We start from the raw sequence: 12,193 nt of genomic DNA on the forward strand, positions 1-12,193 counted from the left end.
AATTAACTACATCTACTTACTATAGGGTAGGATTAGGGTTTGGTTTGGGGTTAGTTGCATGTAATTATGCATAATTTATAGTTATTACTATAACTGTAAGTAAATCTTCATATGTAATTTCACAATTACTTCTATTGTGTTTGAAATATGGTTAAAGTGTACTGCCGAATGCACTGATAAGCATTTATGGTCAAATAAAATATAACGTAATTTCTATTGAAACTCATATGTCATGTATTTAAATATGTTTGTTATTGCACATTACAAGTTGCAGTTTAGTTTATTTAAAATACATAAACTTTAAATGTAAGTTATGCTACAAACTAAGTGTATTTCTTTAAAGCACAACAAAAAATTAAAACAATAATTTAAAATGCACTTCAAACTAAAATGTTTATTTTTACATTAAAGTGTATTAAGAACAGTGTTGGGGAAAGTTACTTTTAAAAGTTACTTTCAATTTGTTACAATATTGCATTACTCAACAAAAAAGGAACTAATTGCGTAACTTAATTGCTATTTATGGAAAGTAATGCATTACATTACTTTTGCGTTACTTTTTCTCACCTGGGCTGGGCTCTTACTTCAGCAATAAAAACAAAAACTGAACACAAATGTGATGTTTATCTAAAGTAACTTTTAGTATGGTTGAATTGGACCATCAAAGGTCAGCAGCAAATACACTGTTAAATAAAGTGAGATTAAATGCATAAAGTGTATTTGTATTTGTATTATGCTTAAGTGGCCTTTTAGATTTTAATATTATCTGCAAGTACAGTTACTTAAAAATATACTTTTAATATTGGAACACACTACAAGTGCGCATTTAAGAAAATTAAGCACGCTTCTTTTTGGCAAAGGATAAAGTGTTGAAAGCATTCTAAATAAAGATATGACATTAATGATACGACTAAAGATCAGGTCTAAAGGTTTTTGAGGCATGTGAGGATTTTTTTTTTAAAGTTTTAAGCATGGCGGTGTGTCCTTGCCCAGCGATGAGCCACTTCTGTCTTACCGGCTATGATCACAGAAGCTCTCTGTGTGGGTTTCTGTCCTTTCTTCAGTCTGTACTGGTTCATTTCATCTTCAATCTCCTGCAGTTTCTGCATGGCGTCCAGACAGTTCCTCCTCCTTTTTTTCCTCACTAATTTAGAGATGTCAGGATCGGCAGCGAGCTTCTTTGCCGCTTCCACGATTTTCTGCTGCAGTGCAAAGCGGCTCTCCAAATTTCTGAGGTATGGATCCTGGGCGGAAGGATTGTCAATCAACAGAAAACTGAGATGTAGTTTAATTTGCATTCATAAATCTGTCCAGAAATGTAAATACGCCTGTCAGTACGAGTGAGATGAGTCACCAATATTTGTAGTCGGTTTTCCGAAATGCAAATGTATGTTTGTTTTGTGAACTTTTACAAGTATACTAGCATGTAGATGGTCTCAATGCTAATACAAGACATTTCACGTTTCACGATCTCTTAGGCCACAATCCAAAACAAACACATCCTGGGTTTGTTCCCGATCAGAACCTGTGGTTGAAACCACCAATTTTTTTTTTTTTTTTTTTTTTTTTATCTGTCTGATCCTGTATTTGAATTGATGTTTGATGTTGTCATGTACTGCATGTTAATTTATTTGGCTACTGCAGCAAAACTAATCGCCCCTCGGGGACAAATAAAGGTCTTGAACTTGAACTTGAACAATCAATAAACAGAATTCTTTGTCCAAAACAAGTGGCTGTTTCCCAAGTTTGAGCCCCAATACAAGGCCACACGCTGGAGTTATTTGGCAGCTAAAATCTTGCAGGTTATAATAGACAAATGCTTTAAGTTCAGTCATTTCAGATGAAACGGCGTGTTGGCATTTGGCCAGCTCAGGACAGCCTCCGAGCAATAGAGCCAAACCCCCAGTGTCTAATATTTTATTCAGTCCTCTACTTGGCAACATTGTTGTGTGTGGCAATGTTTCACACTAACCTCATTATATGGGAAAAGGTCATCCAATTTGAAAGCCGTCCCGACTCTCCTCCGAACATGAGGAGGGGTTTCGCCTTTGATGATGGGATACTCTTTTGGGAGTTTGCCAGTGAGTTGCTGAAAAAAACAGATCAAACATACTGTAAACAGCCAAAAGTCACAAAGAACATGTGTGGGTCATATTTGACCCCAACATTTTAATATAACACATCATATTTTATTTAAAGACAATAGAACCAATTTTAAAACCAAAATGATTTCCCCCGTCACATTACAGCAATGCCCAAAAATCTCATTCTCATTACTGTAAAAAATTGGGGTTGGTAAGAAAAAAAACCCCCAGTAAAAACCGTAATATTGTGAAATATTATTACAATTTAAAATAGATGTTTTCTGTTGTAATATATTGTAAAATGTAATTTATGCATGTGATCAAAGCTGGATTTTCAGCATCATTACTCCAGTCTTCAGTGTCACATGATCCTTCAGAAATCACTCTAATAGGATGATCTGATTCTTATGAAACATTTATGATTGTTATGAATGTTGAAAACAGTTGTGCTGATTCATATTTTTGTGGAAACTGTGATACATTTTTATATGATGAATAGAAAGTTCAAAAGAACAGCATTTATTTGAAATGGAAATATTTCTGTACGGTCACTGTTGATCAATTTAATGCATCCTTGCTGGATAAAAGTATGAATTTCTTACAACAAAAAAAAAAATCTTATTATCGGTATTTATATAATTTTGGGGTGAAATACTAACCAAACATGTTTTTTGACAGACTCAGAACATCATCAAAATGAATGATTTTCTCTAAAATAATATATTAGGGATGATATATAGTCAGCCAGTCACACTAAAAAAGCCGGTCATGATACAAACATATAGAATGAATAGATCACTGTTTCATTGGTGGAAAACAAAATATACAAACAAACTGGTCAAATTTAGTCTAAAATGGAATCTACTAAATATTAACTTCTTGTTTATTGAACTGTTGTGCAAATGCAATATAACCAGTGTTGAGGGTAATGCACAAGTAATCAGATTACTTTTTCAAGTAACTAGTAAAGTAACGCATTACTTTTAAATTTACTACAAAAGTTACTTTTTCTAATAAGCAACGCCAACACTGAATATATCGATAACAGTACATAGTATATGGACTATTTATTTATTTATTAGACTGGGTGTTTTTCAGTGTGATTACAAAGAAATACTGTTGCTGGCTCTTACAGCCTCTCGCAGGCAAATTTCCTTCAGCTCCGTCAGTTTCTGGCCAAGTATATCCTGGATCTCTCTCTCTTTCTTTCTCAACTCTGCAAGTTTCTCTTTTTTCTGGTCGTCGTTCATTTCGGAGTCAGCCGAACCTGTGAAATAAGGCATCAAATAATGAACGCGTTCATAATGGCAGGTCATAAAAGAAAACATCACGTCAAGACTGTTTAAAGCGCATGAACTTCAATGATATTTCACTACATCTACGACGAGTCTTGAGAAGAAGCGACACAAATATGAGGAAAAGAAGCCATCCGAGGCGAGCGGCTCATTAACGGCGAAGCCAGTGAACAGACATCTGTGGATGTGTGGATAAACAGAGGTTTGTAAAGGAGCAGTTCTGACTCGAGGGTACGGCGAGAGCTCACGTACCTGTCGAGACCAGACTCCCGTTGCTGGCCATGATGAGCTGATTTTTCACCGCTGCACTCAGTTTGTTCATCTTTGATGCTCCGTTCTCTGTCAGGTCGGTCGCGATGTCTCCTAAACTGCGGGCTGCGGTGATTTTTGCCTGTTAAATAATATATAAAGGAAATAGGATATTGAAATATATATATATAAATAAACCAAGTATGCTCTTTATGGGTTCCCAGCTGACAGGGAACGTTCCGGCAAGGTTCTCTCAAAGTTTTACATTCTTCCAGTAACGTTAATAGAAAGAAGTTCCCCTGTAGCCAATAATTGTATCCCTTAAAACTCATCTTTGATCACATATTTAAAAGTTTTTTTTTATTTCTTCATGTCTTAAACTAGCTTGAATATAACTTCATTAAGTATATGCGGATTCATGAATATGCAGATGAGCCCCGCCTCCACTCACACCAGCTCAGAGATCCACTCGGTCAACTTTACTGTAGTAAACGCTGCACAATGGCAAGTGTACTAGTTTGAAGAAGAAAATGATTTAGAAGAAGAAGAGGAAGAGCGAAACGTCTACAAGTCGATGTTTCAGAATGGTGAAAGGCATATAGTTCATCATTTTTCATATCAACAGAAACACATACAGGGATAACCTGACTTCTCTTGAGAATCAAATAAACACACTCACGCACGCACCGAACACACACTCATCTCTGCTGTGAATTAACAAGACAGTTGGTGTAGAGCGACTATTATAAGACTAGGAAATTCATTATTCAGGAATGGTGTAACACCTGCTGTAACGTTTTGCATTTGGGTGCGTTGAATCTCATCAATCTGTGTGAACCTACTGTACTATGAGCAATCCACAGTCGTGTGTGTGTACGGTGACTTACTTTGCTCTGTTTTCTGTTCAGGTAGAACTGGTGTTGGCTGATGGCCATGACCCAGATGGTTTTGATCAATGAGTGACTGGCATACCAAGTGTGGATCACAAGCCCCGTCTGGCCGAAAGTCCGCTTAGTCACCGTTCGCCTACAAGCAGATAGACCCACACCACACACACACACACACACACACACACACACAGCATGATCACTATATACACTCACAGAGGAAACTGCAGAACACTCACTCTCTGCAGAAAATAGCAGCTAACTCAATGCATGCCAAGGCACATTTTTAATAAACAGTTGCTAACCGTTTATAAGCTCATAATAATACCAACGTGATCACATTAAGAAGCATTATTCATTTGGAAAACATTTAAACGGTAGTGTGTATAAGGTTGAAACCAGCTCTCTGATCCAAGATCAGTCTCCAAAACTCACCTGTGAGGGTCGTTCACCTCCACAGCGAACTTCTTCTCTCTGAAGTACAAGTTCTCCAACTGCTTCCACTGGAAGAGCTAATGCGGGAGAAAACAACACGTGAGAGTGTGACTGGGCTCCAGTAGACGGCTTCTCTCAGCGATACACCTCACTGGAAAATGACTCACAACTCAACCAGAGCATTCCTCCATTTATAGTCTGTTCCTTTCAGTTATGATTTTATGTTAAAGAATATGAAGCTTGAATTCTTCAACATTATCAGTAATTGATTAAACAGACATGGTCACTATGAACTGCATGCAGAATCTTTAAAAAACCAGATTGTTTCTTCCATGGAATAAGTACAGGAATGAGAAGGCGGCGAGTAAACAATGACAGAACCGTGAAATATTACACTATTATTAAACTATTATTAAAACTAGATTCACACTCAAGTTGACTCCATCATATGAAGTACAAATACACTGCCGTTCAAATATTGGGGTTCGGTCATATTTTGTAGTGTTTAAGAAAGAAGTCCGCAAATCATCACGGCTGCATTTATTTGATCAAAAAATGTATTTGAGTAAAAACAGTAATATTGTGACATATCATTACAATTTAAAATAACTGTTTCCTATGTGTATATAGATTAAAATGTAATGTATTCCTGTGATCAAAGCTGAATTTTCAACATCATTACTCCAGTCTTGCTAATATGCTAATTTGATGCTCAAGAAACATTTCTGATTATTATCAAAGTTGAAAACAGCTGAGCTGCTTCATATTTTTGTGGAAACAGTAAACAGCATTTATTTGAAATTAAAATATTTTGTTACAGTATAAATGTCTTTAGTTACATTTGATAATCGTAATCATTTCTTTAAAAAAATAATAATAATAATAAAAAAAAAATAATAAAAAAAATCACACTGACCCCAAACCTTTGAATGCTAAGTGTATTTTAACCCTGCAGACAATAACCCAACATTTTTTATGGTTGTTCTATCATTAAAAGCAGTAGGCGTATGGTTGCTGAAGGAAAAAACATACAGTTAACACACAGACAGTGCTATACGTCATCACAACATTTCAGCGAAGGAGTCTGCAGGTTTCCGACAAGAACATTCTCTAGTTTTAACTCTCAAGACTTCACGTGTGAAATTGAATTATCCAGCTTTTAGAGCCTCTTACCGGGTGCTTCGGAAGGTTAAATGATGTTAATCAAATCCTGAGCCTCTTCATTATGTTACCGTCTACTCTGCTGAAGCTGTCTTTACTCGCCGAGCCGGACTTGTCTCATCAGGTTTCCTACAGAAGCTTCAGGCATGCGGTCTCGGCCCAGCCTTGCTCATGACATCACTCAGATGCCAGAGCAGCGCCTCACGGGACTGAAGCGTCTCCGGCTCGCATCGGCTCTCCTCCCTGCTGGGACTCAGGAGTTAAACTGATCTACAGCTCAGGGTGGAGGACTCTCACTAAGGCTGGGTCACGGCTCCACCTGTTCTAACCAGATTTGAGATTACTAAACCAATTGTTCAATTCATAATGTCATGTGTGTGTGTGATATAACTCAGTATGTAATTGCCACGCCTGCCAGTCACCACCTGCCACACTCATTATTGAGTGATTACATCCACCTGTGTGTCATTAGCTTATTAACATCGGTGTATATAAGCCCTGTGTTTTCTCTCCCTCTCTTTGCGAAGGCTTGATAGTGTCACACTGCATTTCTAAGCGCTCTCTCTTGTTTCCCTTGTCATGGTTTATGGTCTTGATCTCCTTCCCGTTTTCCGGTTTCTCTGTGTCTTGGACTCTGCCATTGTTTGTATTAGTGATGTCAAGTCCGATTCATTTCCATGGACCGGTTCTTTCAGACAGTAAAAGTTCTTTCTTTCTAATAAACTAAACTAAACTAAACTAAACTAAGCAGTTTGTTTCAATGAACCGGTTCAAAACCCGTTTCATCAGCTCCTTACGTCATTAAGTAATTATGACACGATGCATTTATTTTCTAACAACTCAGTGCCATGTTTTATCAAAAAAACATTCAAATAAAGTCATTTGTGTCAATGCATATTGAAACATTGAAATAAAAAGTTATATGTGTGAACGCATATCGCAGATTATTAAGTTAATGGTCGGCTATTTGTGGTCACAGTTTAAAGCTGCCGTCGGCAATTTTTTTTTGATCATATTCAGTGAAATCGACACTATAATCTGACAGAACAACATAAATAAAGTGGTTTTAGAAAAAACCCGAGCTTCTAACTCCACCTGGAGCGTGTTATTTGTTTTGCAAAAATCCACAGCTCCCGGATCATCGGGTCCAATCAGCGCAGGGGGGTGTGAGATCTGACTGTCAATCACAGATCGGGCACACGCCACCCCTCGTGCACGTTACAATCACATGCACACGCCTGAAGTTTGTGCAGTAACGAAGAGTGATGGTGGAACACTAACAAATCAAGTAAGCTCATAGAGTATAAATGACGTTAGCAATTGCAATCTATCGGTAGATTAGCCAGGACAGCATACCTCCAAATACTCCATGGTGTTGATGGATGCGGATGAGACGGGCGCGTTCACAGATAACCTGGTGCACACGCACTGACGAGCACGAACTCAGTGGGAGGGTATCCGTTTAAAGTGGGGGAGGGGCATGAGAGTTGTAAACATTCAAAATTTTCCTAAATCCACTCAATCTGCCAGACTTGCCGACTGCAGCTTTAATTCGTGGATCTTTTATGTCGGATACGTTTAGTAGCCTACATCTTGGATAAGATTCCTAAAAGTTTGGCTCCGACAGCACATCTCACAGACATGCATAAACGCGGATATGTTCTAGATACGGTATATAGCCTAGAAAGAATAAACCAGTCTTCTAAACTCCTTGATTTCGCTTAACAACTTAAAATATAATCTGAATGCACAATATACTATAGTACAATTTATTGACATCTCTCGGCAGAAAGGTTTTTGCAGGTTTAAATAAGATGTTTTTTAATAACAGTAGTCATAATAAGCATATTTCTAGTACGTGCTTCAGGCTTGCATAGTTTTGCCAACTCACTCATCGATAACTCGATAATCCTCGGCACAGTTTTGACAGTTGGTTGAACCAAATTCGGTTCTTTTTGAGTCGGACGTACTACTTTGGCTTGTTCGTCTTGCGTCATCAACCCGCAACTAAAGTTCGATTCAGTTCAACCGGTTACTTCCTATGAACCGGCTCAAAAGAATGATTGTTGAAGAACCGAACATCACTAGTTTGTATCCCTCTGGGTGTTACATGGATTATGATTTAGATATATTTAGTTAAAAATTGATATCTAACTGCATTTGGATCCTGCTCTCTATTGTTTCTGAACCACCTGACATTAAAATCATCAGTGTGCCATAATCTCTATCCGATAACGTCCTGTTGTTCTCTAATTTTGTATATTACCCGACTAAATCAAGCACCACACACACACACACACGCACACACGCAGGTACAAGTTGGGCTTTACTACCTGTGTGTTTCATCAGCAGTTCTCTGTTGCGTAACACAAGCAGACGTCCTGTATAGACTGTGTGTGTTGAATGTAACACCTCTTTTCCATATCATCATAGTGGTCTCGAGTGCATATAAAATATGAACGCAAGTGCCGACATGCTATGAGTCACATCTGGGGAAATCAAAGCCTGATTTGACAGGATATTCAGCTCTGTGCAATGACTCAGGATTATATTTAGATAACACATATTTCTCCAATGCCCAGAGGCAGGAAAACACAACATACCTTTCGGGGTTTTACTTTATCCTGTTGGTCATACTGTCCAATGCCTTTATAGCTGATGCCCAGCCACCACGGCATGCCTTGCTTATCCTAGGAGACGAGAAACAACTTTCCATTAGTTACACAAGACCGATGCCTTTCAGAGATCTTCTTTTATTAAATGAATAAATATATTAATAAATATTAATATTATTAAATACGGAAATGTTTATAAATTTACACTAAAATGTTTTACTCACACCACAAAAAAAAAAAAAAAGTATGATCCATGACTTGGAGCAAAATGCCACCAAAAGTAACAAAAAATGCCTAAGATATTAAACACAGTCGGAAACCGTTCTTATCTAGTAACTTATTAGAAAGATGCTAATGCGTTTTCAAAAATGAACATATCTGCGTCAAAATTCACTTTTTCTGCATGGGTGTGTGCAGTTTATAAGTATTGTCAAGTTTGTTTACCAAAGGCTTTAATTTACACATAACTTGGCAAACCCCACCATAAAACCCCATAGGAAAATCTCGAAGGAACCAGCGGCGAATTATTTCTCCAGGTTCTGATGTCAAACCTGCACCACTCTATAGGCTATCACACATTTCCATACACTTGGTCCGGGGCATAATTCAATATTGTTTGATGTCTATTTACAGTAGGCAGTACAGAGCTGAATACCATCCAATTACATCAAATTAAATGTATTCTGAATTTTTATTGTGTTCTGATATCTTGTATTTACAGGTTTATATTTTGAAAATTATTTTATTTAGTAACAGCCATAACATTAATTGTATTGATAATCAATTAATTGTAATATATCCAGTATATAATATATAATATAGTATAATATATATATATATATATATATATATATATATATATATATATATATACTCACCTAAAGGATTATTAGGAACACCTGTTCAATTTCTCATTAATGCAATTATCTAATCAACCAATCACATGGCAGTTGCTTCAATGCATTTATGGGTGTGGTGCTGGTCAAGACAATCTCCTGAACTCCAAACTGAATGTCAGAATTAAGCAATTTTGAGCGTGGCGTGGTTGTTGGTGCCAGACGGGCCGGTCTGAGTATTTCACAATCTGCTCAGTTACTGGGATTTTCACGCACAACCATTTCTAGGGTTTACAAAGAATAGTGTGAAAAGGGAAAAACATCCAGTATGCGGCAGTCCTGTGGGCGAAAATGCCTTGTTGATGCTAGAGGTCAGAGGAGAATGGGCCGACTGATTCAAGCTGATAGAAGAGCAACTTTGACTGAAATAACCACCCGTTACAACCGAGGTATGCAGCAAAGCATTTGTGAAGCCACAACACGCACAACCTTGAGGCGGATGGGCTACAACAGCAGAAGACCCCACCGGCTACCACTCATCTCCACTACAAATAGGAAAAAGAGGCTACAATTTGCAAGAGCTCACCAAAATTGGACAGTTGAAGACTGGAAAAATGTTGCCTGGTCTGATGAGTCTCGATTTCTGTTGAGACATTCAGATGGTAGAGTCAGAATTTGGCGTAAACAGAATGAGAACATGGATCCATCATGCCTTGTTACCACTGTGCAGGCTGGTGGTGGTGGTGTAATGGTGTGGGGGATGTTTTCTTGGCACACTTTAGGCCCCTTAGTGCCAATTGGGCATCGTTTAAATGCCACGGCCTACCTGAGCATTGTTTCTGACCATGTCCATCCCTTTATGGCCACCATGTACCCATCCTCTGATGGCTACTTCCAGCAGGATAATGCACCATGTCACAAAGCTCGAATCATTTCAAATTGGTTTCTTGAACATGACAATGAGTTCACTGTACTAAAATGGCCCCCACAGTCACCAGATCTCAACCCAATAGAGCATCTTTGGGATGTGGTGGAACGGGAGCTTCGTGCCCTGGATGTGCTTCCCACAAATCTCCATCAACTGCAAGATGCTATCCTATCAATATGGGCCAACATTTCTAAAGAATGCTTTCAGCACCTTGTTGAATCAATGCCACGTAGAATTAAGGCAGTTCTGAAGGCGAAAGGGGGTCAAACACAGTATTAGTATGGCGTTCCTAATAATCCTTTAGGTGAGTGTATATATATATATATATATATAAAATATAAACCTGTAAATAGTTTTTTTTATCAGTTTTGACACTATAACCCATGAATTAAAGAGTACGGGAATTGTTCTAATCTTTATGCATATAGTTTTTACCTTTACTTCATAATAATGCACTCCATATGTGGGCAGCGACTCCACCAGGGTCAAATACCTAAAACAAAGGTAATGTAGTCAAGATTGATGTTTAACAGCATCTTCAGGATCTATCAGCACACAGCAGGCCTGAGGTGTGGGCGTGAAGGATTTAAGCAGCCAATCATAAATCACGCCGCCTCCGATGACCTGCCCCCCCGAGGCCAATCATTGTTTTCCCGATACTCACTGCACAATGGCCTGCCCTCTGGAGAGCCCTTTCAACAGCTTGTAGTGCTCAATCACACGCTCCTCGCTGCAAAAGAGAAGGATGATGAAATCTGCTCCACGGAGGATATATTCCCCACCCATGAGATGAGGCAACCCTCCCCCAAACCCCAGCATAAAGACAGCACAGCACACATCATCAGCCATAACGGCTATAAATGCAGCTTCAGCATCACGGACTCGTCTGCTCTGACTGTAAATCTCATGGCTGTCTGTGCCGCTACCTTAAATGACACATCAGCACTGCCCTTACAGAAAAACCACATGAGTTTCACATGTGCAAAAACACATGTGATCCCATGTGACAACGTGGACATGTGATTTTGCACATGTGAAATTTAACATGTGAAATATGTGGAACACATGTGCTTTGCACATGTTAAAGGTAATTTGCACATGGGAAACGTGTGGTTTTGGAACATTTTCATGTGAAACCCATGTATATTCCCATGTGAAACCCATGGGATTGCATGTGAAACCCATGTGATTACATGTGAAACCCATGGGATTGCATGTGAAACCCATGTGATTACATGTGAAACCCATGGGATGTGAAACCCATGTGAAACCCATGTGATTGCATGTGAAACCCATGTAATTACATGTGAAACCCATGGGATTGCATGTGAAACCCATGTGATTGCATGTGAAACCCATGTGATTACATGTGAAACCCATGGGATTGCATGTGAAACCCAAAATTCCCATGTGAAATCCATGAGCTTACATGTGAAACGTAAAATTCCCATGTGAAACATTTAATCACATGTGAAACCCATGAGATATCATGTGAAATGTAAAATATCTCATGTGAAACCCATAGAATGACATTTGAAACCCATCAACAATCCATGTTAAAGCTACACACCATGTAAACCTGTAACTTCATGTGAAATCCATGTAAAAATCATTAAGCAATATACCACAGAAAACGGTAGGCCTACCATGTTCTTGTGTAGGCTCTATAGCCTAATGTTTCCCAACATTAAAACAAATAATTC

The 12,193-nt window shown here is 38.4% G+C and overlaps 1 protein-coding gene across 1 annotated transcript in view; it reads right to left on the bottom strand.

The window, feature by feature from the left end:
* frmd4bb (FERM domain containing 4Bb) overlaps window positions 1-12,193 on the bottom strand; it is a 37,493-nt gene that overhangs the window by 10,098 nt on the left and 15,202 nt on the right. The window contains exons 9-17 of the mRNA XM_056270667.1: window positions 11,155-11,220; window positions 10,926-10,983; window positions 8,715-8,801; window positions 4,951-5,027; window positions 4,516-4,654; window positions 3,632-3,770; window positions 3,218-3,351; window positions 1,973-2,089; window positions 1,016-1,244 (exon numbers count right to left, since the gene is read on the bottom strand). Coding sequence (XP_056126642.1) covers window positions 1,016-1,244; window positions 1,973-2,089; window positions 3,218-3,351; window positions 3,632-3,770; window positions 4,516-4,654; window positions 4,951-5,027; window positions 8,715-8,801; window positions 10,926-10,983; window positions 11,155-11,220 — 1,046 coding nt within the window. The remainder of the gene's footprint in view (window positions 1-1,015; window positions 1,245-1,972; window positions 2,090-3,217; window positions 3,352-3,631; window positions 3,771-4,515; window positions 4,655-4,950; window positions 5,028-8,714; window positions 8,802-10,925; window positions 10,984-11,154; window positions 11,221-12,193) is intronic.

Source organism: Rhinichthys klamathensis, unplaced genomic scaffold, assembly GCF_029890125.1.
Source record: "Rhinichthys klamathensis goyatoka isolate OS25496 unplaced genomic scaffold, OSU_Roscu_1.1 h1tg000305l_1, whole genome shotgun sequence".
Taxonomy (NCBI): domain Eukaryota; kingdom Metazoa; phylum Chordata; class Actinopteri; order Cypriniformes; family Leuciscidae; genus Rhinichthys; species Rhinichthys klamathensis.